The sequence below is a fragment of the Micromesistius poutassou genome (assembly GCF_964030765.1).
Source record: "Micromesistius poutassou genome assembly, chromosome: 16".
Lineage (NCBI taxonomy): Eukaryota > Metazoa > Chordata > Actinopteri > Gadiformes > Gadidae > Micromesistius > Micromesistius poutassou.
Genome location: NC_140286.1, coordinates 5,329,258 through 5,354,936, shown reverse-complemented (window position 1 = coordinate 5,354,936; position 25,679 = coordinate 5,329,258). Strand labels below are relative to the sequence as shown.

General features: G+C 43.5%; 2 protein-coding genes across 4 annotated transcripts; one reads left to right on the top strand and one right to left on the bottom strand.

Annotated features, from left to right (window-relative positions):
• Window positions 1–388: 388 nt before the first annotated feature.
• Window positions 389–7,071, bottom strand: LOC311360497 (3-keto-steroid reductase/17-beta-hydroxysteroid dehydrogenase 7-like). The gene is made up of 9 exons (XM_084480575.1): window positions 6,921–7,071; window positions 6,276–6,479; window positions 5,840–5,932; window positions 4,911–5,025; window positions 4,382–4,576; window positions 3,641–3,745; window positions 1,989–2,045; window positions 1,662–1,760; window positions 389–1,344 (listed from the first exon to the last, which is right to left on the bottom strand). The coding sequence occupies exons 1-9, from the start codon at window positions 6,953–6,955 to the stop codon at window positions 1,237–1,239; spliced, it is 1,011 nt and encodes a 336-aa protein (XP_084336701.1). The 5' UTR covers window positions 6,956–7,071; the 3' UTR covers window positions 389–1,236.
• Window positions 7,072–7,311: 240 nt separating this feature from the next.
• Window positions 7,312–20,657, top strand: LOC311361125 (uncharacterized protein). 3 transcript variants are annotated; one of them, XM_084481326.1, is made up of 10 exons: window positions 7,345–9,388; window positions 15,385–15,544; window positions 15,630–15,771; window positions 16,578–16,961; window positions 17,160–17,267; window positions 17,447–17,551; window positions 17,666–17,764; window positions 18,897–18,950; window positions 19,153–19,270; window positions 19,380–20,657. In XM_084481326.1, exon 10 carries the CDS (start codon window positions 19,621–19,623, stop codon window positions 20,035–20,037), a length of 417 nt encoding a protein of 138 aa, XP_084337452.1. In that variant the 5' UTR covers window positions 7,345–9,388; window positions 15,385–15,544; window positions 15,630–15,771; window positions 16,578–16,961; window positions 17,160–17,267; window positions 17,447–17,551; window positions 17,666–17,764; window positions 18,897–18,950; window positions 19,153–19,270; window positions 19,380–19,620; the 3' UTR covers window positions 20,038–20,657. The 3 variants fall into 2 exon arrangements, 1 of the variants encoding a protein (XP_084337452.1); XR_014638565.1 differs by lacking the exon at window positions 7,345–9,388 and adding an exon at window positions 7,312–7,342.
• Window positions 20,658–25,679: the final 5,022 nt, after the last annotated feature.

The following is a 25,679-nucleotide window of genomic DNA, read 5'->3' as shown; positions in this document are numbered from 1 at the left end:
GGTAGGCCTAAGTGTTTCCAAAGGGTATTATATTACACAAGATTGATCGATGATCAGATTTACTGGCAGAATGTTGATATTGCGCAGGTCTTTGCAGCCAAATTGTCTTCCGATTTTTCATATGGTTTGTGCAAGGCCTTGGCTAATCATATCTCATGACTTATTGAACTTGGGTTTAACAAAAGAGAAAAGCTGTAATTGGTGAGCAATACTGGCCAGCACACATCACCCCATACACAGAGCAGTCAGTGTTAAGTTACAGATAAGCACTGTGTCATTGGGGTGGAACTGGATATAGCTATCAGGTATCTAGCACACGGAGGGCGGAGGTGTCGCAGTGTCAACAAACAGACGCCGCCCACAGGCAACGGACAAGACGGCCCAGACGTTCATCTTTAAGATCATAGATTTATTTATATTGGCTTGTTTTGTGCATATGCTTTCCTTTTTGTCAAAGTGTGAATAAATATTGTTCATCGTGGAAAACAAACAATTTGGTTGAGAATAATTACGATTCTGTAAGTCTCTGTAAATACCTACGTACTTGAATGGAAACATCAGAGGAAGACACATTCAATACGCAAATGAGCAGAAAGAGCCACTCATGCTCTTGACATGGCTCTTGTATGGCTCAAGTCTCACCCGTCAGTCACTTTGAAACAAAAAACACCTGCCAAAGGACTACATTTAAATGATATGTCAAATTAAAAAAGACCTATTCGCTGGACAGAAATGTTCTCAGATGTCTGAAATACGTAAAGTCAGGGCTCAAGGGGCTTATGTTCTGACAGCCTGAAGCCAACAGCTCCTGCAGTCTTCTTTCCCTCTCTATAACAATGACTGTATCATAACACAACCTATCTCCCCTCTGGTGTTATGACCATATCATAACAACACACAACCTATCGCTACTCTGATTTGTTATAACCATATCATAACAACACAGAGGCGTTGGTTGTTGGCCACAACAACAATGGAGACGTAAATTCAGTTTTACGGATTTCAACAATCAGTCATTTATTTAAATAAATGAACTGACTGTTTTCACAATGATCCACATGGGATGTGGAAGAATTGACTGCACCGGGTAGTGGGTGGTGTATGGTGTGACCCGAATACACCAGCAACAAATGTTAAAGAAAGGCCCAAAGCGTCCGGTATAGAGGTGCTCTGGGGGGGAGGAGTCAGGTGTGGCTCCGCCCACCAGGTATCAGGTAGAGAGGGAGAGAGTCTCCATCAGGCCTTCAGTCTGTCGGGCTCCTCTGTGATCTGTCCCCTGATAACCTTCTCCAGCTCCAGGAGCTTCCCATACAAGGCCTCTGAGGTTTCCTCATCGATGTCCATCTGAAAGAGGAGTGCGACACGCAGAAACACATAAGGGAATAGTGTCCTGGTGACAACCGCCGATCTCATTTAAACACTCACAGGATATCAGATATTTAACTACATTTGAATGTATTCAGATAAGAGATTTACAGATATTCCCCAGTGAAAGGGTTATTCGAAATGATGTATGGTGCTGGGAGTGACGTGTGTTCATGCATGGTTCACACAGAGCTGTTCATGAACACAGTGATCTGGCCTGGACCGCCATGCCATGTCACTGTCACTGTCACATGGGAGCAGGTTCATGGTGGAGAGAGGCCTGCGGTGAGTCCGACCTGTCGAGGCTGTGTGTAGTTGTTCCCCAGGCCAGACGTCATGCTGTGATACTTGGCCCTTGCGTCCAACGACTCTGGCTTTTGCAGAAATAGCCAGTTCTTAAATAAAGACCATAACATTTGTTTAATGTTAGAGTGATGAACCACACGAGAGTGTATGTTCATACACATCTCAAAGTCAATGGATTTCATGGAACAGAATCCATGTACATGAAGTACATCTTGTCTCATCTCTCAAGAATTGTTGTTCCAGACAATTGAGTTGGGCAAATAAGTTAAAAATGAGCCTATTGTTCATTTTTAAATGTTTAAAGTTAAGCGACATACCAGGGCTTCTGCTCCGTTGTACGGGGTTAATGTTAACGTGTTGGTGAAAATACGGATCTGTGGAAGACAAACATAATAATAATATAAGAATACAGCATATTCAAATGGATAATAATAGAATAAGACCGTCTCTTCGTCAATACCACTCAGCACACTAACAGTAAACCCACTGCAACAACACACATCCAAAAGATACACACAATAAGCAAACAAGCAGAGAAAAGCAACACTACATCCAAATGGCAGAACAGAGCGTAAAACGGCAGTACTCTGTTTATGTGAGTGTGGAGCCAAACATTCAGGGAAGTTACCAGAACAAAAAAGGTGGAATGGATCCGCATTGTTTAAAAATATAATTATTTATAATGTGATATTAAATATTTAGCTGCTATCGAGTTGGTAGACAGTAAATCAACTTGTACTGCAGACCTCGTTCAGCACCAGAGATCTAGAGAAAGCGTAGCCTGGGGACATATCACTTTGTTGTGTGCGGCTGGATTCACAAATTAGGAACGACAACTGTTGTGTGAGTGTATTCTTTTAGTTTTCAAGTAAAAGTGCTTCCAGGTCGCTATGCCCTGGCCCTGGTACTAACATTGTATCATTAACACACAAACCTACAATAATCATATATCTTAAAGCTAGCTAATTTTAGAAGGGTTTTCTTGGTATATATCGACAGTAATCAATACATCTCTCACAGGGCCGGCCCAAGACTTTTGGGGGCCCTAAGCAGAATTTGTTTCAAGCTTTTAGGGGCCCCCCTCCCACCGCTGCAGAGTCATCTTTGCTTGATGATTATTGACACAAATGGCACTCTTTATGCAAAGATGCATAAAGACCCCCCTCCTCCAATTTGTGCAAAAGTGGATGTAAAAGGGGGAGTGGGGCGGGTCTGGGGGTCCTCCCCCAGAAAATTTTGAATTTGGTAGATGTGATTTCCTGTATTCTGGTGCATCTTGGGGATGGCCAGCTGGAGATGGGCAATACCTTAATACGTTCAGCCTATAACCTGACTTGCAGGGCCTGCACAAACAGATATAACGCTGGGTTTAGCTGCCCCCAAACCATAAGTCTACTTTAAAGGCCTAGCCTATATTTTGGTCCATACTTGATTAGATACATTCAAGGTTCCACACAGATATTGTGGCATGAGCAGAATTTCATGATTTAGAGGGCTTTTAGATATATCACATCACATCGTGTGATATTTACTTGAGGGGCCCCATTCAGACATCAACCCATAACCCATTTTTTATGATTAAGGAAGCCCTATTAAAACATATCACATTCTGTATTTGATCTGGGGCCCCATTGAGAGGGTAATCCGCCCCTGTATTAATATAGTTGTTATTTACCCCAAACCAGTGTATTTTTAACCTCAGAGGGTACCGAAATCCAAATCTATTTTAAACTCTCATATTTGAAGTCAAACACTAAGTGTGGTTTACTGAACTTGAATAAAAAAATAATAATAAAAAAAAATCACATGATTGGGGGCCCCCTGATGGCCAGGGGGCCCCAAGCAGCCGCTTAGGTCGCTTATGCCTCGGGCCGGCCCTGATCTCTGACATCGAGAGAGTGAGGGCGATCGATGGATCTATATAGTGAGTGCTCTTTGGGCTGAGCAGCTAAGCTAAACAAGAACTTACAAACCACATGATGGGCATGAGGAGTGTCCAGAAGAAGGACGGCAGGATGCCGTACGTCAGGTTGGTCATCACCAGGCCTGGGCAGATCACAGAGGAGAACAGACCCTGGCCACACACACACACACACACACACACACACACACACACACACACACACACACACACACACACACACACACACACACACACACACACACACACACACACACACACAGTGAGGACTGAGATGAGAACGCCTAGGAACAAGATGACCTATTCTAGGCTATGGCAATGTTTCTCAAATGGGGTCAAAAACATGATCCCCTTGTGGTACTTTAAAGGATTACAGGGGTTACTAGGAACAATTATAAAATAAGGACAAAGAAGCACAAAAACACCAAAAGGTTGTCTGTGTCAGGAAGAACATGTGGAATATTTATGATGTGTCAATGGGATTAACATGCGCTGGCTGCAACCCCTTTCTGGCTTGGAGATTATTTTAGGAGGGAGAAAGGATCTAGCAGATGCATGAAGCCATCTTCCAAGGCATCTCAGCACAAAACATCAGTGTTGTGTTTTATACATTTTTTAAGAAGAAACTTGGGAGACCTCAGTTCATCCCAAAAAGTGAGGTGAAAACCCTCCCAAAAGGTTTTTGCGCTGGTTAAAGGGGTGCCTGGCTGAAACGAAGCATCTTCCAGAGGGGTCCTTAGTAAGAAAGCGTCACTGGGTCCTGAGTACCACTGGGTCTACGGGGCTGACCTGCGCGTTGTGGTGTCGGTTCAGGGCCAGGCTGAGCAGGTCCGAGGCGTACTTGGAGGAGCTGTAGGGCTCTGTGCCAGAGGCGTGCTGGAGGTCCTCCAGGCTGAAGGCAGAGCGCAGCGCGTTGCTGGACGAGGTCCACACCACCTTAGAGGGAAGCTCCGCCTGGCACAGCAGGGGCTCCAGCTCCCTGACCTAGCACACATGCACAAATGCACACGCGCACACATGTCTGGTCAGCATTTGGCAATACAAATTTTTTTTTGATTTGATTGGCTAAAATGCGGAGAATACAAGAAAAAAAAAGTTGAGCTTCTATTTGAAATGAAATTGTTTGAAAAAGGTGTTTTAAAAACATGGTGCCATGGTAACTTGTATATGTTAAAGAAAAGAAAAGGTTGTCACTCCATGCAACAAAATATGAGCCGTAATACTGTCATAAACAAACATCTCATTTAATCCCGAGACAACAAGCCATTTCTCTGAGGTGTTCAGTAATACAATCAAGGTGAACATCTGAGCCTCCTACCAGGAGGAAGTGACCAAAGAGGTTGGTGGTGAAGACTTCCTGCAGCCCGTCCGAGTTGAGGCGGTCCTGTTGGGTCAGAAGGCCCTCTGCCGTGGCGAACATGTTGATGGCGTTACTGTGATGGAGAGAGTCAGATCACCGTTGCTGTAGCAACACAACACAACCGTTTCAGTGCTTCAGAACCCCAAGAGTGGGTTGGTCAGTGTTTCCCCCAGGAAATGTCTTAGTCAAGGTGGTCGCTGCCCGGAGCGAGGATGCGTGGCGCATAGCAAGGAGGTGAACATTTTGGGGGTATTTTGCTCAAAGATGCCAATAAGCACTAATGAAATAAACAACTGTTTATTTGAATACAAATGGATCTTCTTATTTGTGGCACAGCTGACGAGAAGCATTCGCGCATGCTATCCTGCGTGGCTGTATATACAACCACCAGATGCCGCCGTTTCAATTCCATTCAAAAAGCTTTATTGGCACAAATATTGTTGTAACCAGTATTACCAATGCATTATTTATCTATATTTTTTGTACCTGATGGAAGTATGTTTTCTTTCCCCCCGAGAGTTTTGTACTTTGTTTATGCATAGTAATAATAAAAATAATGTGTATATATATATATATATATATATATACAGTATAAATAAATTATTTTTTTTCTTCAATACATTGGTAGTCAAGCCGGGGCCCTAGTGTTGTTAAGGCGGCCGCCTTAACCATACAGTGCTGGGGGAAACACTGGTTGGTGATAGGGTCATAGCGGCTAGGGGGATCGACTCCCTAGCCAGGTACTGGGTTCAACCTCCCTCGGGGCAGTGATTACAGTGATATGTAACGATTTCACTGTCATCCATCATCCTTTGTGTCTGCAGAATGACAAAATAGTACATGCTAACTAGTACTAGGTGGAATATAAGGCTGGATTCATGCTCTACCTGGAGAACAGGCCCTTGAAAAAGGCTTTGATGTCCACATGTGGATTGGGCATGATGCCTGCATTCAGGTACAGGTGATCAAGGCGAGGGTACCTAAAGGATAAAAAAAACAAATTCATTTGACACGTTTACCCATGTAAAACATTTTTTAAACCCGCACTATGCAACTTTTCTACTACTATCCCCTTCTATAAATTGTTTTATTGTGGTCCACCGCCTGGAAAAAGCTCAGAAAATGCACCTGACTGTAATTACAACTTAAACCGCTAGAGTTTGGGTGCTTATGGGAAAAAGTACATGCTAAGTGCAAGTTTAATTGTAAAACAAAAAAAAAAGAATAGTCTGATATATATTCAATAACCCTCATTAGTTAGCATACTATAGCCTTAATAAAGTTTTTCTACAAAAACCCTTTGAACGACTCCTCCATGTATACCTGGCCTTGACCTCTTGGGCTGCGCGGAGGACAGAGCGCACAGAGCCGACGTCCAGGTTCAGCAGGTCCACGCGGGCCCCGGGGTGAGAGGTCAACAGGGCCGACCGGGCCGCCTCCGCCCGGCCCGAGTTCCTACAGGCCAAACACAAGCGGACCTCGCTGTCCTGGATTAGCAGACGTTCGCAGAGGGCCAGGCCAATGCCGCTGTGGAGAACGGAAAAATACATTTAGTTTTATATTGCAAAATAGACTCTCTGGATAATAGTATAATCTTTATTGTACTATTTTACTGGGGGTAATGAGTACTCATGTGTGGGATTAAGTGAGTGTACATAGGTAATGTGTACGTGGGTAATGTTGGGTTTGAGTATTGGTCTATGTTTGTATCAGACCTGTTGAAATGTCAATGCAAATATTGTAATAATTACTTATTATTATAATTAATTATTAAATATTGGGAGCATGCACAAATACGCACACACGACTTGGAATGCTATTCAACAAGGTACACCAATGTATAACAACTGTACAACTTTTATCCTTTTCCTTTAAAGTTGTGGTAAACTGAATTGTAATTGCTGCACAGGAGTTGCAGGATAGCCTCGCGTTTATGTAAACAGAGATTTGACGGCGTCGTCAACTTACCTGTTTGCGCCAGTGACAAGGACAACTTTTTCCATATTGTAAAGTCAGAGACAGCCGTTTTTTATCTAAATCTAGGAATATGAACGACCTGTCACCACATAGAAATACACTGGGATTGTAGTCGTACTCCCACGGATGGTTTGTACAGCCCCCGTATGATCCGACTCTAGACGTTGAACAGCAGCACAACTGCAAACATGGTGTGATTGGATGTCACTAGAGTTCTGGCCAATCAGCGGCCGCTACTGAGAGTGACTATTTCCTGGTCTCCACAGAGCGCCCTCGTTGGAGAAGCTGACGGCTGCGGGAAGGCGTGGCTGGACGACCAGCCCTGCCTAGAAAGGTCCAGCCCCGCCCACAATACTATATTAGCATTTCCGGTTGCGGTTGAAAAGAAGGTAGACTGAGAGTCCATTACGTCGGTGAGTGTTGAACGTCAAAGCCTCATTCACATGTACTGAGGAGTGAAATAAGTTTTATTGCAGATAATTGTCGTTGTTATGAAGCTAAACTGTAGGTTTATTACGGTATATTTTACAGGCCCTGAAGCCTAAACTTAAGAGGATTCGTCTTCTTGATTCCTGCTCCAAGCTTAGTGGCTATGGTAAAGTGACCAGATTTCTGAGACAAAATCCGGGGACATTTTGGGCTCAGCGGTGTAAAAACCTCCAAACGTGTAGTGTTTTTGTCATAGAAAACTAAAACGGGGACACTGCCCCATCCCCCCTGTCGGACGGGATTGTTGCCGGGAGGGTTCGGGATTGCGGACGGACGGGATTGTTGACGGGGGGTGTTTGCGGTCGGACGGGATTGTTGAATCATCCAAAACCATGGATGATTATTTCTAATGTTGAAAATAAATGAAAAATAGGGATAATGTGGTCTTTGGTGTATACGTTTGCATAAACCCGACGTTATTGAGCTAGTTTATAGTCCACTGTTCGATGACGAGCATGCTCGTCTTTTATCATTCTGTCATTTAGCAAACGAGATGTTACTCAAAGTCGCTCGAGTTAGTATTGGATGTGTCATTAAGGCAGGGTTGCCTTAATGGGACTTTGGCTGGAGAGAGAACCTGCAAAATGTCAGCGGGCGTGCGAAGAGCGCGCGGCGAACATTTTTGATAACCATAACCCAAATTTCGTTTACTTAGTAGGCCTATCAACAAATTGAAGGAAGGCTTATATAAAAGCCACTGGCTGTTGTTGACGTAGGACATTCAAAATGTGTTTAGATATGTTTTAATCATGCATTTAATCATGCATTGACATGGGAACACAGCTGTATACTGATACCTGCTGCCATAGATATGTATTTAACCAAGACCTCAGAATTTATTCCCAGTCTGACCCAGAAATAAGGAATTTAACAGAAGGTAACAGTGTGTCATGGCCTTTAATTAGTTTAGTAATTTGGTCATTGGTTGATAGCCTACACTACATTAAGACACCTTGTAATTTTGTTTTGAGGAGGGCCTTTAGACCTTTAGGGTCTATATTGCGAGAATAGGTTACTTGGACTCCGCTAATTGCCAAACGTGACTTTATTTAGCCTAATGACTGATATTGAAAAGTAACAACATGGAATTAATGTTAAATCAGAATTAAAATAACATGTCCTTATTAACATATTTGAAACTGTAACATAGCCTATGGATTATCTAGCCTATAGAAGCCTACTTGTTCTTTCCGTGCTTAGCTCGAAAGGCACTTGTAATATAAATAAAATATAGGCTAAGTAACACCAAACTAACAATTTGAAATCCAACAAGGTCCACACAGAGAGGCAGAGAGACAGAAGACATGAAAGGAGGGAAGAAGAGAGACTGGAAGAGTTTTTGAAAAGGATAATGTGTAGGTGTACACCTAGAGTGTGCATATATTCCTTGATATGTAGCCCCTACGATAACCTTTCCCTCAAAATAGCCTCACCCAATCGCACCCATGAACTTCGCCATAGGCTCGGCCAATCGGTACTCGCATGCAGTGCACTGGCGAATGAGAGGAGAGAGCGGGACTAGAGAGAGCGGGACTAGAGAGAGTTGGTGAGGAAGAACGAAGAAGATGGCGGCGCTCGGCGAGGTCCCATGCTGACGGAGATTTCGGTATGATAGATCACTTGAATAACAGTTTAGCTCTTAGTTATTGCGTGTGCGACATGTTTTAATCTGAGCTACGGAACAGTTACGGCTGGAGTGGCGTGTGGAGGAGCGGAAGACTCCACGCCATCAGCGCTGAAGATTCATCCGGGGTCGTATTATTAACAAGTATAGTTCGCGTAGTGCGAGGCGACCGTCCTCGCTAGGTAGTGCAGAGTGTTGACTATTCAGTTATATTACTAGCCCGTCGCCAACGTTGGAAGCTTGTCACGCCAAAGAACGAAGAGCCAGCCAGTTCACTGCTACAGACCGGGACGTGTCTGTGGCTCCTGCTCTCTCCCTCTCCCTCCATTGATGCACGGTGCGGTGGGTGAGTAAATAGGCTACCCTGCTGCCACACATGGCTATCATTCTCAACGGACAGCAACGCACTCGTGATGGACATGTCTAATTGGTGAACGGTCGGCACACACGTAACGTGGACAATCCGAACCAAAAGGAACATTGAACCGAGAGTGGACATATTGTTATTGAGTGTTATTATGTGTATGGTGCAAAACCGTTTCTGAAGTTACAATTGACATACTTACTATTGTGTGATAGTGTTGTTAAGCCAAACCGTGAAAGTGTTATTGAGCCACTCTGGTGAAGTGGATGTTGATGTAAGGTTTTGAACATTATATGGTGGTTACAGGTTGATAGGGAAGCGATTCCTCTATGCTTTACATTTTTTATATATATATATGTATGTTTATTTCTATTTTTCATTTACTTTTCTATTTTACTTAGTATAAGAAAACTAGTATAATAAATAACCACTCATTTTTCAACTTTTACACTATTGCTTTTATTGTGGAGTTTTTCTTCTCTGAAGTAGGGGCGTCTCACCCTCTGTCCTTAAAGTGTAGTAGTTAGGGGGAATACAGGGTAAGTCACACACACAGCTACTTACTGGTATTCTATTCTTTAGGTCTTCACTGTGACAGGTCTAAATTCTGAAGCCTAAGCTATTGTACTTCAACGGAGCAGGCAGAGTAGACACGAGACTAATAGGCCTGGGGGTTAGGGACCTAGATCCTCTGATTTCCAGCCATTCAGGGAAGAGTGATTTACCCCTACTAAGCGGACGTAGGTTCCGTCCGCTACACATGCCATTTAAGAGAAGTTCTCTGAAAAGCTCTTTGAGGTATCTTTTTGCCATCTTTCTCTCTTGTTCAAATGTTTGGAATCACATAAAAATGTTCTTGTTCATTTTGATGCCCTGGCTGTAATTTTAGGTTAAGTATTGAGTAAGTAAATGAAACCAAATAGCAGAGTATCCACATTAATTGCCTTAAAAAATAACAGTAATAAAAGAAACGTAACGTTATTTTAAAATGACAGCACTAGTTTGAGGCATTTATTTGCGCTCTCAGACCTTAATCTTACTGTCGTGTTCGGGTCAAATCTGACCGATTTCCTACTTTCATCAATCATACATATTGTGTTTTACATTTTATTGTCTCAAGGCCTTATGATATCCTCCACACTAGGCATTTGAACATATACAATTCACCACTTTCATTGAATTTTGAGTGGTTTAGTCAACTTTGTAACCTGTGGTCCACCATCACCACAGCACGCACACACAGTTTCTGTGTCTATTCTTTGTATATTCACTGCAGTTATTCATGTAAACCATGACTCTGAGACATTGACATTGACATTTACAGACATTTACAGCTTAAAGGGGAGTTAAATAAAATTTGGTGTTTTTTTTTAATGTGTTGTTAATGTAAGAGCAATTAAAAACAGGCTGGTCAAATTTGACCGGGAGCACCAAAGTAAGGGCGGAGAAATGAACACGACACAAAGGTTAACCAAGACTTTATTTTCTTCTTCCCAAATGCACGTCTTTCACTCAAAATAAACATTTCATGCGCAACTAAAAGACGCAAGGGAGCAAAAGTCTTGAGCATGTGTACACTAAAGTCACAAATGTGTAACAGTAAAGTTGAAGTCGGAAATATTTATGTTGCATGTGTACACTAAAGTCACAAATGTGTAACAGTAAATTTGAAGTTGGAAATATTTATTTTGCATGTGTACACTAAAACAGTAAATTTGAAGTCGGAAATCTTTTTTCTACCATTGTAAACACAAAATAGGGGCTACGAGTTCACAAGTCCTTTGTTACAGGTGCACAAATCCTATCCTGTGCATCACAACTTCAGAGTCACACACTTTTGCTACAATCATTGCAGCGCAGTTGGTGCAAAACACATTCACACACCCGTGTTTCATAATCTGAGAATGTGCACATTTGTGCATTCGTAAACCGTTCCTCACCGTTCCTCACAAATAAAATGATATAGATCGCTATGTTCATTTTAATGAGCTCATTTGCACTCCCTGCACCCCCTGCCGGCAACTTTCATTGGTTTATGCTGCAATTTTGTCCCGCCCACGGACGCTCTGTGTCATACGGATACGAATCACTTTTACTACACATGTACCACCTAGACGTGTTGCAACAGTACCCGCAGGAAAAACAACAGCTGAGACTCGTAGCAGCAGATTCAAGCAGTTGTATCGATGGACTTGTGCTCGCTCATTAAAATGCTCAATGAACATAGTGATCTATATCATTTTATTTGTGAGGAAATATTTCACAGATGTGCAACTTCTGATGCATTAGTTCACATTTGGGTTTACAAATGCACAAATGTTGTGCACGTTCTCAGATTATGAAACACGGGTGTGCGAATGTGTTTTGCTCCAACTGCGCTGCAATGATTGTAGCATAAGTGTCAAGTGCATGACTCCTTGAAGTTGTGATGCACAGGATAGGATTTGTGCACTTGTAACAAAGGACTTGTGAACTCGTAGCCCCTATTTTGTGTTTACAATGGTAGAAAAAAGATTTACGACTTCAAATTTACTGTTACACATTTGTGACTTTAGTGTACACATGCAACATAAATATTTACGACTTCAACTTTACTGTTACACATTTGTGACTTTAGTGTACACATGCTCAAGACTTTTGCTACAGTAATACCTTCATAGTACTGGCGGCCGGTGAGTTACATGGGAGTCAATGGGCGAGAGGAGGAAAGTCCTCCTCCGAGTGGGTGGGACCATAGATATATAGAACATATATATCTATCAAATTCAAATTCAAACAAACCTTTATTGATAACAATAAACCCGGTCATTGTACACTTGCATGCACAACGAAAGTGGGCCATCGACCAGTCCAACACATAAACACAACACACATGGGGTAGACAGGACCGGAAGACAGGGTGAGAGAAAAATACAGCAAGACATAAGGAGAGGGAGGAGAAAAAAGGCAACCCCCAGGCTATACTCCAGGGGGAGTACAGTGTGGGAACAGGAAAAAAAAACACCTCAGCACATAAGCACATAGTCACAACATGAGAACACAAAACCTGCAACGGAGGGGGGGGTTAACCAGTACAGGCAAGCAGCCACCCGGTCATATGCAGCCGTTAGGCGCTGGACACAGGCCCGTCTTGTCGTACTGGGGGGGAAGCCAAAAGCGGCGAAGGCGTGGGATGGGGGTAGAGGGGGGTGATTGCGTATCTGTATCCGTGTAAGAGTTCATGTGTGCGTAGGCCTGAAGAGTCGCTCGCCCGACGGCTCAACCATGGTATCTCAGCCGCAGGATGTCATCGCGATAACACAGCAAGTTGCCATGGAGACAGCCTTGATCATGTCCCAGACAGAGTCAAATCAGCAGGTGTCGGTGGGGTGGGGTGGGGGGGAGGGAGGCACGAAGAGAGCGTCGCGCCGCAGTGCTCATCCGGGAGATGTTGTTCCAGCAGTGGCCTTGGCCGAGGCCGGTGCTGGTTGGGGGGGGCCGAAAGATAAGATTAGGGTTGTTTGATTTTGGGGCGAGTAGCCGCATTCCAATTTGCGCGACTACTCTCCAAGTCCATGCCGGTCTCCAGAACGATCCCCTTGCCTTTGCAAAGCCGTGAGCTTCTCCATCATGATCGAGATGTTATCCGTATATGGGTGGGACTAGCTAAGGGATCGAATCGCGCCAACTACGCGGTGGTTGTTTCATACGCACTGCGCTATGAACCAATAAGCAGGAGCCCTGGCTAGGCTCAGTGTTGCCAGATTGGTCAGATTTACAGGTCTACTTTTAACCACGTTAGATTGGAAAAATAATCATTGGGCGGAAAATGTGTCCAATCTGGCAACGCTGTCTCGGTTACGAGATCAAACCCGCGCTGCAGTGCAGCTCAGTCTAAGAGACACAAAGCAAGTGAAAGGTAGACCAATTCCCAAAATCGAGATCACCAAAAGTAATGGCAGAGTCAATGTTGTGAGTGCTACATGGTTTGCTAAGTACTCATGGCTCACTGGTAGCATTACTAACAATCGACTGTATTGCTGGCCCTGTTTGCTCATGAATAATGTCAAATCTCCAACGTGGACTGTTCAGGGGCAGGAGAGGTTTACAAATTTGGCCATTATTTTGATTGAAAAGAAAATGCTGAAATCACTAAACAAAAGATCCAGTTTGGTATGACCAGGTCACTGATATCTTCCTCAAGGAGGATTGACTTGATATACAAATTAAGTCCCTCAACCATGACCAACATCCACATTTACCTCAAACAATGTTAGGCTTACAGCCCATGTAAATAGTTGTTAAATAATGTTATTGTTGTTCTTTTACTAGTTTGTTACTCTGACCGTTTTGTGTGATATTGTAGAAAGTAGGGCTGAACGATTTTGGAAAATAATCTAATTGCCATTTTTTCCCTCTCAATATTGCGATTGCGATTTAATATGCGATTATTTTTTCACGGTCCTCATATCATGTATTTTTCAACGAACACAAGCAATAAATCTATCTGTTTCATAGTAAACAATATCAGATTTATTTTCGAACTCCTTCTCCCTCATCCTGGTGCTCAATGTGTTAAATGCATAAAGGCATTTTTATGTGTGTTTGCCAGCATACGTTCTATGTGGGCGTCTGCCCAAATATCCAATAGACATTCCGTCTCCTCTTTGCTCCATGTTGAGCCACGACTCATTTTCACCCGACGGTCCGACAATGTGCTGTTACCAGGCACGTGCACACATAGGGCCCTAGGGGTGCTTGAGCCCCTGCCCTTTTTGCCTGATATTAAAAAGTGCCCTCTGAGTGTTCTTCAACAATCGCGCCCGCAATAGCGCTCGTCCGCGATCCAACCCCCACGTCAACAATAGCGCTCGTCCGCGATTCCCCCCCCCCCCCCCCCCCCCTCAACAATTCGGCACCTGCCCCTCAAAACTCCTGTGCACGTCCCTGGCTGTTACCGCTAATCAAACAATAATTCCCACAATGCACGCGGCTGAGCGGGTGCCTGTTACGTCCAAAGAGGCGTATGCTTTTTGGAACTGGATCGGACCGAGGTGCGTTCGCTTTCACATCTCAAGCGAACTGAGACCACCTCTTTAGCGAGGTCTCGGCCGGCTGATTTGGTGCGCTGAGGTGTTTTGTTTTTTTTTCAAGCCGACGAGGCTGTGATCGAAATGCGGGACAGTTGCGCAGCATCGTCTTTTTTATAGCCAAAATAATTCCACACAACTGATGTGCCGCCCCTCTTTGGTACCAAACTTTCAGCTGTGCGCTCTTCTGACGAGCCTGAGGCCATTGTGCAGCAGGTTAAAGAGCAGCGTCTCTCCTACTGCCTGCACTGCTTTGCTCCGCTCGGCTCACTCGCAAGTCACGTGACCAATCAAATCGCAGCCTTTGCGGGTAGAAAATCTCGTTTTGTCATATTGTGATATTATCGCAAATGCAATTAATCGTTCAGCCCTAGTAGAAAGGATGTTCGTGCAACAATTGTAACTGAAAATAAACATTTGATGAACCAAATTACAACCAATAGCTTCAGTCATTGAGAGCAGATTTTTTTTATTTAGTTTTACAAATCAAGAGTAGGCCTGATTTGACTAATTGGCTTTGCATCCTTTCCTTCTGCCCTTGTAGTCCAAGACATGCTGCCCACCAGCTTTCAAATTACAATGCTGCCACTAGTGGCTTTGTATCAATTTTATTCACATAATTATCCCTCCCTGCTATTTTGTAGTTCACCAAAACACCCTGAAACAATTTGAGTCACACATTCTTATGCCACCATACGCCACAAACAGTGCAAGCAGGCCAATGGCAACCAAGCGCGCAGTCCTTCCTTCCTCACTTAAAAAACCACCAGCCGCCACTGGTATGAACTACATCCAGAACCAGAATTTGTCAACATCCAAAATATGTTTTGAGTGACATGAATGAAAATCCTACAGGTGCTGCAATGAGAGTAACATATTCTGTACTCTTCTTCTGAAATGTTCCTGCAGGTTACAAGCAGAATCCGTTTGTGGTACGGCCCAGTTACCATAACTGGGCACCATGGATTGGTCCCCACACAAGAGGCTCCACACACCAAGGAACCCAGATGAAGAATCCAACCTCTTAATTACAGAGGACCGGCTCACTGACGAGATTCTGAAACTGAAGGTATTTGCACACTGTGGAGTATTTGTATGGTTTTTCTCATTGTTAAATCTATCAGGGCTGTAATATTTGCTATTTAACATCATAGATGGAAGCTGTGCTAAGTCTCTGCAAGGGGTGTGGCATAGACTCCAAGGGCTCCAGGATGGACCTTATTATGAGGTTCCGCAAAGAAATGCAGAACCGGTCAGCATATGACAAAGTGTTTGCAAAGGTCTGGGGGGCTTCTGGTGAGTTGATTTATATTCAAAAGTGTTTGCATCAGTAATAACTTTCAGACTTCACTAGATTTCACTGTAATGGTTATCATAGCGGGTACGATAAGTTTATTTTACCAGGTGGATGTGCTGTGGTCACATGCCCTTGTGCTGTTGTTTATGGAGTTAAACTCAACCTAAGGGCTGAGAGCCCAAGAGATTGTGCTGATCTGCTGCTATCAATGAAGCATTTCCCCAATGTGACCTTGTATGATTTTGCAAGGGGACTGGCAACACATACATACAAACATAAGAGAGCCATAGTCCTCGCCCTTAAGCCCTCATGAGGGGAGACTGCTGGATCCTACTGATGACAACATCAGATTGGCCTCTGCAAAGAAAGTGAAAGTCAGCTTGCCTTGGCTAACTACAAAGAAGCCAGTACCTGATGAAAATGGCCACCCTATTACAGGGTCATCAAAGCATTATGCTCTTTGTGACCGCTTTCATGAGGAACACCAAAGACCCAAAGGATGTTCTGCGCAAGGTAGAGCTTGTGCCTGAGTTACGTGGCTGGGCCAATAGCCAGTGTGCCGAGCAGCTCTTCAGTGGATTGAGGAAGAACAACCACTTCTTAGACATGATGAGTCCATCGTCCCATATTTGTGACATTCGGATGTCAAACTGGTATTGTCTTTGTAAAGCCATCTCCTGCAATAAAAAGGCTTTATTAATCCAATGTGTGGAAATTCCTAGCAGTAATTGTTTGTTTTGGTTAACACGTACTGTTTAGAATGTCAAATGTCATAATCTTAATTGTTTCCCTTGCCTGCTGACAGCATCAGCAGCCACTGCTGCATCTTGCACAGCTGCCCAGTCTGTAAACACTGCAGCAGCCTCTGTTGTGACACAATCCGTGGCACCCCCTGCGAACCAGGCCGCTGCCATCATCCCACCACTGACCACCGGTACGAACCAGGCCGCTGCCATCATCCCACCACTGACCACCGGTACGAACCAGGCCGCTGCCATCATCCCACCACCGACCACCGGTACGAACCAGGCCGCTGCCATCATCCCACCACCGACCACCGGTACGAACCAGGCCGCTGCCATCATCCCACCACCGACCCCTGCTGTCAACGTAGCCCCTACAATTAACGTAGAAGCTTCTGGCATGAGTGCGACAATAGCAGTGGAAGCTCCAGCTACAACCACAACAGGTATTCCAGAGATCATCACAGTACAAAAATGTAGCACCTAATACTACACTATCTAATGCACTAAAATATAATGTTGTACAACTTGTAACATTATTTACTAAGTCAGTTGCTAGAAAGACATGCTATGGTACAAATTCCACACATTGCTTATTATGTTTCTGTCATTTCTGAAATTGGGCTTCTCTGACCGTATTGCAGGAGGTTTTGAGGTTTGCAATGAACACTTGTGGAATGAAGCACATATACCACATATGTGCAGGAAGGGAAGTAACGGAGCATGAGATGGACGAAGGACAATTGACATGGGTAAATGTATTTTTTTATTTTTCTTGATTTAGTTCTAATAGGCCTAATATGGCCCACATTAAACAAAGCGAAGTATTTTCTTCATATAATTTAGTTCTAAAGAGGTTTTCTATTGTCGTTTGTTTTTTGCTGTCAAGTATGATATAGTAGTAAGTACTTAACTGACTGTCATTTTAAAGCTCGATGATGTGTTGGATGAGGCGAGGCGATTTCAAGTGGGTACCACAGTTTTAAAAAGGCTGGACTTCCTGTCCCTGGGATTGGACAGAGAAGTGGAGGCAACAGTAAGTACACTTTTAATCACACAAATATTTGAAAATTGTTTAGTAAAATGTCTTTGCAATCCATAGAAAATAAAGGGGGGCCCTCTAACAAGGACTGTTTTTATTTACCGACAGGCTACAGGAAAGGGGAAAAGAGGGGGGCTGCAGGGCATCTACTCCGAGAACTTGCACGCTGGCTTCTGCTCTCACACACAATAAATGGGCCATGGGTTGGTGGGTGAACATTCATTTATTTTTATTTATGATTTTATTTGGTTGAAAAGTTTCCAGGATGCTGTGAATGTTGGTCCAAATAGGATCTACAGAGGGGCAACTCCAAAATATATATGAAAATGCTTTGTGTCCGTGTTTATGCCACATCGGGATTTGGATACACAACTAATACTTGTTAGTAGGATCAATTATCTATTGGTTTTTGTCTTCTCATGGAATTTGTTGACAGAATATATCACTAGATTTATCCTTTCATATATGTCACTCAATATTTCTGATGTGACTTATTGAGTTGATGATGAATTGTCCGGGGGGGGGGGGGGGTCATGCAGGGTCAATTGCAGGGTCATGTCAAAATAAAATTATATCGCCGGGGGGGGGGTTATGCATAAAGTGATCAGAGGTCCAAATCCCTCCGGTGGGTCTTAAAATAAATAACCAACAGTCCCTAAGTCACGTAAGTTGCAAGTTACAAGTTGTAAGTTACTTGTGGAGACCACGAGTGGTTTTACCACAAGTCCATTGGGTTGAATTTGTTATTACCCAGTGTGCTTTGTGGAATGGTCTCAATGTTTTGTTTTATTTCATGTGAATAGCCTAGGCCTAGTTTACTAGTAGGCCTTTTTTCAGAAAGCAGATGTTCGTCACACGATGTCATTGATGTGAAATATTAATGGAGGCTATCGGGTGACAGCGGCAGAGGGCTAACCTGATGTGGGACTCCCAGCATCCTGCTCTTAAAGGTGACATATTATACCACCAGGTGGGAGTGGGATTAGCCCTTACGAGCCGTTTTTTAAAAATCACAAGTGGGCGTGTGCACCTAGATGTACGATGGTAGACTGATCTATCCAGCGCACATCTACGTGGACACGCCCACTTGTTCAAACTGCTTGCAACGGCTAATTGCATTCACACCTAGTGGTATAACATGTCACTTTTAAACACGCTGACGCTGGAGGGGTGTTCTGACAGGCAGTGTGGTGTCGTTCTGATAGGCTTTCCTTTTTTTTGTGATTATTCATGTGCGTCTTCTCTCTCCCCTGCTCTCTGTCTCTCTCCCCTGCTCTCTGTCTCTCTCCCCTGCTCTCTGTCTCTCTCCCCTGCTCTCTCTCTCTCTCCCCTGGACCAGGGCAGGACGCCCGCCTACTACTTCAACTGCTCCAGAAAGGGCCACTTTGGCCACGTGAGTCGCCGCTTCAGTTTGCACCGCAGCATCCTCTCCTCTTGTCCCTCCCTCTATCTCTTTACCCTGCTCTCCCTTTCTTCATTTTCTCCAAAGCAAATGATGAATCAAATTTATGATCTAAAGATGAATATTATCAAAAAATATAGCGAGCGTGTGCCCTTTTTGCAAGATCAGTATTGGGTGTTTGTGTGTGTCTCAGGCATGTACACAACGTCGGATGTGTAATGGGATCTACCCCAGCACGCCCTTCATCAATCACTACGACACTCCCGTCAACTTCAACCAGAGGGAGCACAGGGTGAAGTGGAAGGTCAAAGGTAAGCTCTGTCTCTCTCTTCTCCTCTGACACACAGCACCCTGACCCCACTAGTTTCAGAATGCCACTGAATAACGTTGTGATTTTATTTACTATTCCCCCCCGTCCAGAACTTGAGGAAGCCGGCCTGCTCTGCACCACACCCAAACCCCCCCACCGCCCTGGGACCACCGAAGAAGGGGCAGAGGACCAGCCACCATCACGACTACAAGAAGAAGAACCACCACCGGCAGCAGGAGAACGCCAACACCTGCCCCTCCTCCGCCAGGGTCCCCACGCCCGGCTCCAGCTCCATCCCCACCCCCACCCACACCCACGCCCCGCTGGCCGGCCGTCGTCTTCAAAACCAAGATGTCCGCCAAGCTGAAGCCGACGCCCGTCAGCGGCGCCGCCAACCAGTGGAAGCCTGTGACGGCTCCGCCCTCCTCCTCCTCCTCCACCACCACTGCCACACCGCAGAAACGCACGTTCTACGAGGAGGAGTGCTTCCGGGGCGGGGAAGAGAAGGCGGCGAAGAAGAGCAGGAACAAGAAGAACCCCAACCGGCTGAACTGGGGAGCGGCGGGGACGGAGCCGCGCACGTCTCCCTTCAAGCGCGAGTTCTACACCCCGCAGCAGCTGTACGGCGGCCGTGGGGCGGGGAAGGAGAAGGGGAAGAGGGCCGGCGGGAAGAAGAAGAGGTCATCTAAAGGCAGCGGCGCAGACATGTACCCCGCCGACAAAAACCTCTTCACCATCAAACAGAGGAAAGGGAAACACAAGCAGTAGAGTGACACGGTTACCGCTACAGAGCTGAGCTGTTGGTCTTGTCAGCCTGAATTCTGTTGGTTTATATGAACACAACACAACACACAACTGGTTGAAACACTGCAGTAGCAGAAACCTCAAAGATGAATGGAAGGCAGGTTCAGAATAAATGTGGAGATGTTTCTTCATGGTCTTCTAAGTGGGTTGGTTTATTTACTTCCATGATGTTAAGTCAAGTGAAGGCGAGTTAACCAAAATTGATATTAATAAGTGGCTGTCAAAGGAACCGATTGTTAATGTTTTACCTTAATTTCCTTATGAGTCTGCTCAACCTCTGTTCAAATAAAAAAGTTTTTGGCTTGTAAATCTGTCAAGCCTATAGACTTTGGTCTCTCATTTACTTTCATGCTGTGCGTTTGCAAGTTCCAACTTGGAGATTGAATATAGTATAGGAGACTACCATTGTGCCTCTGATATAAGCTGGTAGTTTTCAGTGCTTTACAGTCTGCTTATTCTTGTAATAGGCATATAAAACAGTCTACTGCAACACCTTGTGGTTATATTTTGCTAATCAAGTTCTCGAATGGAAGACCAAGCAGAGGAATCATTCACGTTGGAAGTAATCTCTTCAACTCACTAAACTCAATGCTTGATTTTTATTTTATTTTTTTACTATTCAGTAGCTTTTAAATTTGTTTTTCATGATTGATGGACGTGATATTAAATATTGATTTGATCCAATGATGGCCGTTTATCTGTCAACTGTCTTGAAATCTCACGTTTTTCTGGACACGCATATGTGTGCCTACTATAACTATAGCTTGTATAGTCTTATATCTTTACTGAAGCGAGTTTAGAGGCTGTCATAATGTTGACCATAACTGTAAATGCACACCAGTCAACCACCAGCAAGTCCCAGAGACAGAGTTGGGTCAGATATGGGAAAGGTATATTAATTATGTTACTTACATTTGACATGCTTTATGTTGTGTGTTTTTCAACGAATGTTTACTTTGCTAAGCAACGTGGAACCAGTCAGCTTCAGATATGATCCATCTTGTGGAATCTGCGCAGTCAGAAGAGCTTTGGGCCCGGTTTCACGATAACGTCCAGTCTTAACGCGCTACAAAGACTCCTACGTTTAGACGTATCATTTGTTTACCTACATAGGCATGGTTCCCGAATGGTCTCCTACGACCAGTTCAGTAATGCATTACATTACTGACGTGAGATTCTGTAGAATCTTGTAATGCATACCTTATAGCAGGGTCCGCGGGTGTAAATGTTGACTGTGGGGGGATCGTGATCGTGATTGTTGACAGGGGGGACGGAGGGACGCGTGTTTTTTGTTTTTTTGGCCGTGAGAAATTGGATGTGTGGCGTGTGTAAGCAGGCAAAATGTGTGTCACACGGTGAAACCGTGCAAGTTGGCAGCTCTGAAATGTAGGCCTATAAATCGAATTACGTGGGAGCCAGAGGGAACCAAGCTCCCAAAAAGGCAACAAAGTCAAAAAACTGAGGGGGTCTCTCATATATCTGAAGGTGTCTGCCATATTTGGCATTGTCATTTCATCTTAAACAACGCTCATTATCCATCCCCGTGCGGTCTTACCTATTATTAAATAATAATAATAAAAATAATAATTATTAAAAAATATATAAATATATATAAAAACAGATTAAAAAAAGATATTAAAAAAATCTGAAAAAAAGTTATATTAAAAGATATTTAAAAAAATTATGAAAAAAAATAATAATAATAATTATAATAATATATATTTTTTTAAATAATTTTTTTTACATCATTTTTTTTATATAATTTTTTTTTTAAATAATTTGTTTTATATCAATTTTTTTTTACAATTATTCTTTTTTATTATTATTTTTTAACTGTCTTCTAAATTAAGGACATTATACAGGGAAACGAATAAACCATTACACGCCACGAGTGAACTTAATAAGCGATCGAAATACTATTTTCAACCACCGCCTCGACATTTAGTTTTCACCTGACAAATGCGACCGATGTAATTAAGGCAACCCGGTCTCACAGGAATCCGTGAAATGAGTCAGTCTACGTGACGTATAGTAGGCTATCCTATATTTTAATCTAACATCTTTAATGGTAAGAGACTGCACGGGGATGGATGAGTGTTGTTTAAGATGAAATTACAATGCCAAATATGGCAGACACCTTCAGATATGAGACCCCTCAGTTTTTTACTTTGCCTTTTTGGAAGCTCGGTTCCCTCTGGCTCCCACGTAATTCGAACACTGATTTATACATTTGCAGGGTATGTTAAATAAGTGCGGTGTAAAACCAAAGATAATACCGTTAGCATCTACAACTTGTATTTAATAAGCCTAAATTGTTGTGCTCTGTCCTGATTGGCTGAAGAGAAATAGCCACATCGTTGCGTTCTAAAACTCTCACTCAGTAATTTCATTCTACGTGACATCTGTGTGTCAGACCACAGGGTTATTTTATTTGACACTGAATTTCCTCCAACTATACCAAAACTGCCTGCCCAAACTCGCTCCCGTATAATAAACTCTACTACACCCAGCCTGTTTTCCAGTGCCTATAGTGCCGATTCCACAGTCCCTATCATTGAATCCTCTTCCACCAATTTAAGTACGGATGAACTAATAGACCTCTTCCACAGGTCTTGTCTGTCTATCCTAGACTCTATTGCACCTCTTAAGGCTAGAGCTAGAAAGACCAATGCAGAACCCTGGCTAAATGAATCCACACGCTCTATTAGAAGGGACTGCCGGAAAGCTGAGCGCAAATGGATAAAAGACAAACTGCATGTCTCCTACGAAATATACAAGGAGCTTCTAATCAACTACCAATCCAACTACCAAAAAGCAAAATACCTCTCAGATATCATCACCAAGAGCAGTCACAACTCCAGGATCTTGTTCAGCACTATAAACTCCGTAGTTAACCCATCTGCCTGCTCCACTACAAATTCCTCCCCAATCAGCTGTGAACAGTTTAAAGATTTTTTTCTAAACAAAATTGACAACATTCGGTCTAATATTTCGCACCCTGTTAAAGATCTCTCACTGGCTACTGAGGACCCTCCTGTTTTTAGTAAATTCCACCCAGTCTCCTTACCCCTGCTTGGACGTATAATTGCAGGCATGAAGCCCACCAGCACTCAGTGTGATATAATTCCAACAAAGCTCCTAAAACAGTCTTTTGAAGCAGTTGGTCCTACCATACTGACAATTTTTAACAGTTCTCTAGCCACAGGTACAGTTCCGTCTTGTTTTAAGCATGCCATAGTTCAGCCGCTCCTAAAGAAGCCCGGTCTCGACCCGGCTATTCCAAATAATTTTAGGCCAATTTCTAAGCTTTCTTTTTTATCTAAGGTTTTAGAAAAGGTTGTTTTTAATCAGATTCTGGCCTTTTTAAACCACAACAATATTTTTGAAAAATTCCAGTCAGGGTTCCGTGAACACCATAGCACAGAGACAGCTCTCCTAAGAGTGACAAATGACCTCCTCTGTGCTGCGGATGCCGGAAAATGCTCTATTTTAATTCTTCTAGATCTCAGTGCAGCTTTTGATACCATCGACCATACGATTCTCCTTGACCGCTTGACACGTTGGGTTGGCATTTCTGGGTCCGCCCTTGATTGGTTCCACTCTTACATTTCTAACAGACGTTTCACTGTCTCCATTGGCAACTCATCCTCCACAACAGCAGGTATTTCATGTGGGGTTCCACAGGGTTCAGTCTTAGGTCCACTTCTTTTCTGTCTGTACATGCTCCCATTGGGAAGAATCATCCAAACTCATAACATCTCCTTTCACTGCTACGCAGATGACACACAGGTCTACCTCCCTCTCAATTCCCAAAATCAGGCCGATGTCACTCGACTACAAAACTGTCTTCAAGATATCAAAAACTGGTTAAATCACAACTTCCTTCAGTTAAATGAGGACAAGACAGAGATCCTACTCTTTGGCCCCCCACATCATACCACTGCTACTGCCCAGAACCTCAATCACCTTTCCACCTACATCAGACCACATGCCAAGAACCTGGGTGTTATCTTTGATGGTGATTTAAGTTTTAACAGGCAGGTAAACTCCGTCGTCAGGTCCAGCTTCTTTCAACTCAGAACCATCTCCAAAATCAGGCATTTCCTATCACCCTCAGACCTAGAAAGAGTCATTCATGCACTAATATCATCCAGACTGGACTACTGTAACTCCCTTTACCTCGGCATTTCTCAGGCTACCATCTTCCGTTTACAACTCGTTCAAAACGCTGCTGCCCGGTTATTAACAAGATCCAAGAAAAGAGACCACATCACCCCTATCCTTGCATCCTTACACTGGCTCCCCGTTCATTTCAGGATAAACTTCAAAATCCTCCTAATTGTCTACAAATCTCTCCATGGTCTCGCTCCTACATATATCTCAGAACTTCTCACCCCTTACAGCACCGCCAGACCCCTCAGATCCTCCCACCGTGGCATGTTGGCTGTGCCCCGCTCGTGGAAAAAAAAGGCTGGGGACAGGGCCTTTTCTGTTGCGGCTCCTCGGCTCTGGAATAGCCTGCCGGAGGCCATTAGACAGGCTGAGTCTGTTGCTGCTTTTAAGACACGCCTTAAGACCCACTTTTATTCTCTGGCTTTTAACTGTGTTTAAGCTGTTTCTACTTTTATTTTTTATCTGATTGATTGGATTTTAAATTGTGTCTAACATGTCTTATTTTAATCTTGTTTTATTTTCACATCTGTCATGCATATATGCCTCGATGCTTGCATGTGTATACATTCATGCTTGTATGTGTATACATATGTATATGTCTGTCTTTGTGAAGCACTTTGGTGCAAAACCTGTTTTGCTTATAAAGTGCTATATAAATTAAATAAACTTAAACTTAAACTAAACTAAAACTGGACCTGGCGATTTGACATGTTCAATCTTTGGGGACTCCATGCAACGGCATCAGCCGCCTTGCGACGACCAGTTCACACTGCTGCAACTTTTCCCCTGCGACGTCCCAAAAGAGTCTCGTTGCGTTGCGAATCTTTGGTCTGAACTGGTCTTAGGAGACCGTCTATGTGGTATCACTGATGAATTTACCTTAACATGTTCGCTGTAACTGTTGTAATTAGAATAGTTGGTTGAATAATGGACTAGGCCAACATGGACGCAAGATAACCTAATGTGCTATGATGATATTGCTTTTGATAAGGGTGATGTGTACCTTTTTCTAAATATTGTTATGTTTTATACATATATATATATAATTTAAATATGGTATCACTATTAAAATGTGACTATGTTTCTGTATACAAATGTTATATCTCCTGTACATGTTTGTATATAATTGTGATATTATAGTACCTGTGGTGTAACTTGTGTCTTGGGGTGATTGGCAGGCGAGCCTATAAAAGGCCGCTGCGCCCTGTGACGCATAACGTACAAGGAACACGGATGAAGGGCTAGACCCGAAACGTTTCCCCTTGTTTATGTGTCCTGTAATTGTTGTTTCGGCTTTTAAAATACTTTTGAAACTTCTCAGCCCTAGTGTGAGATCTCCCCATTCTTCACTTTATAAACACTTAAAACATTAGTTTGCCAGCTGCTGGTCAGAGATGACTATGGGCATCAAGAGAATTAACATGAAAAAGTTC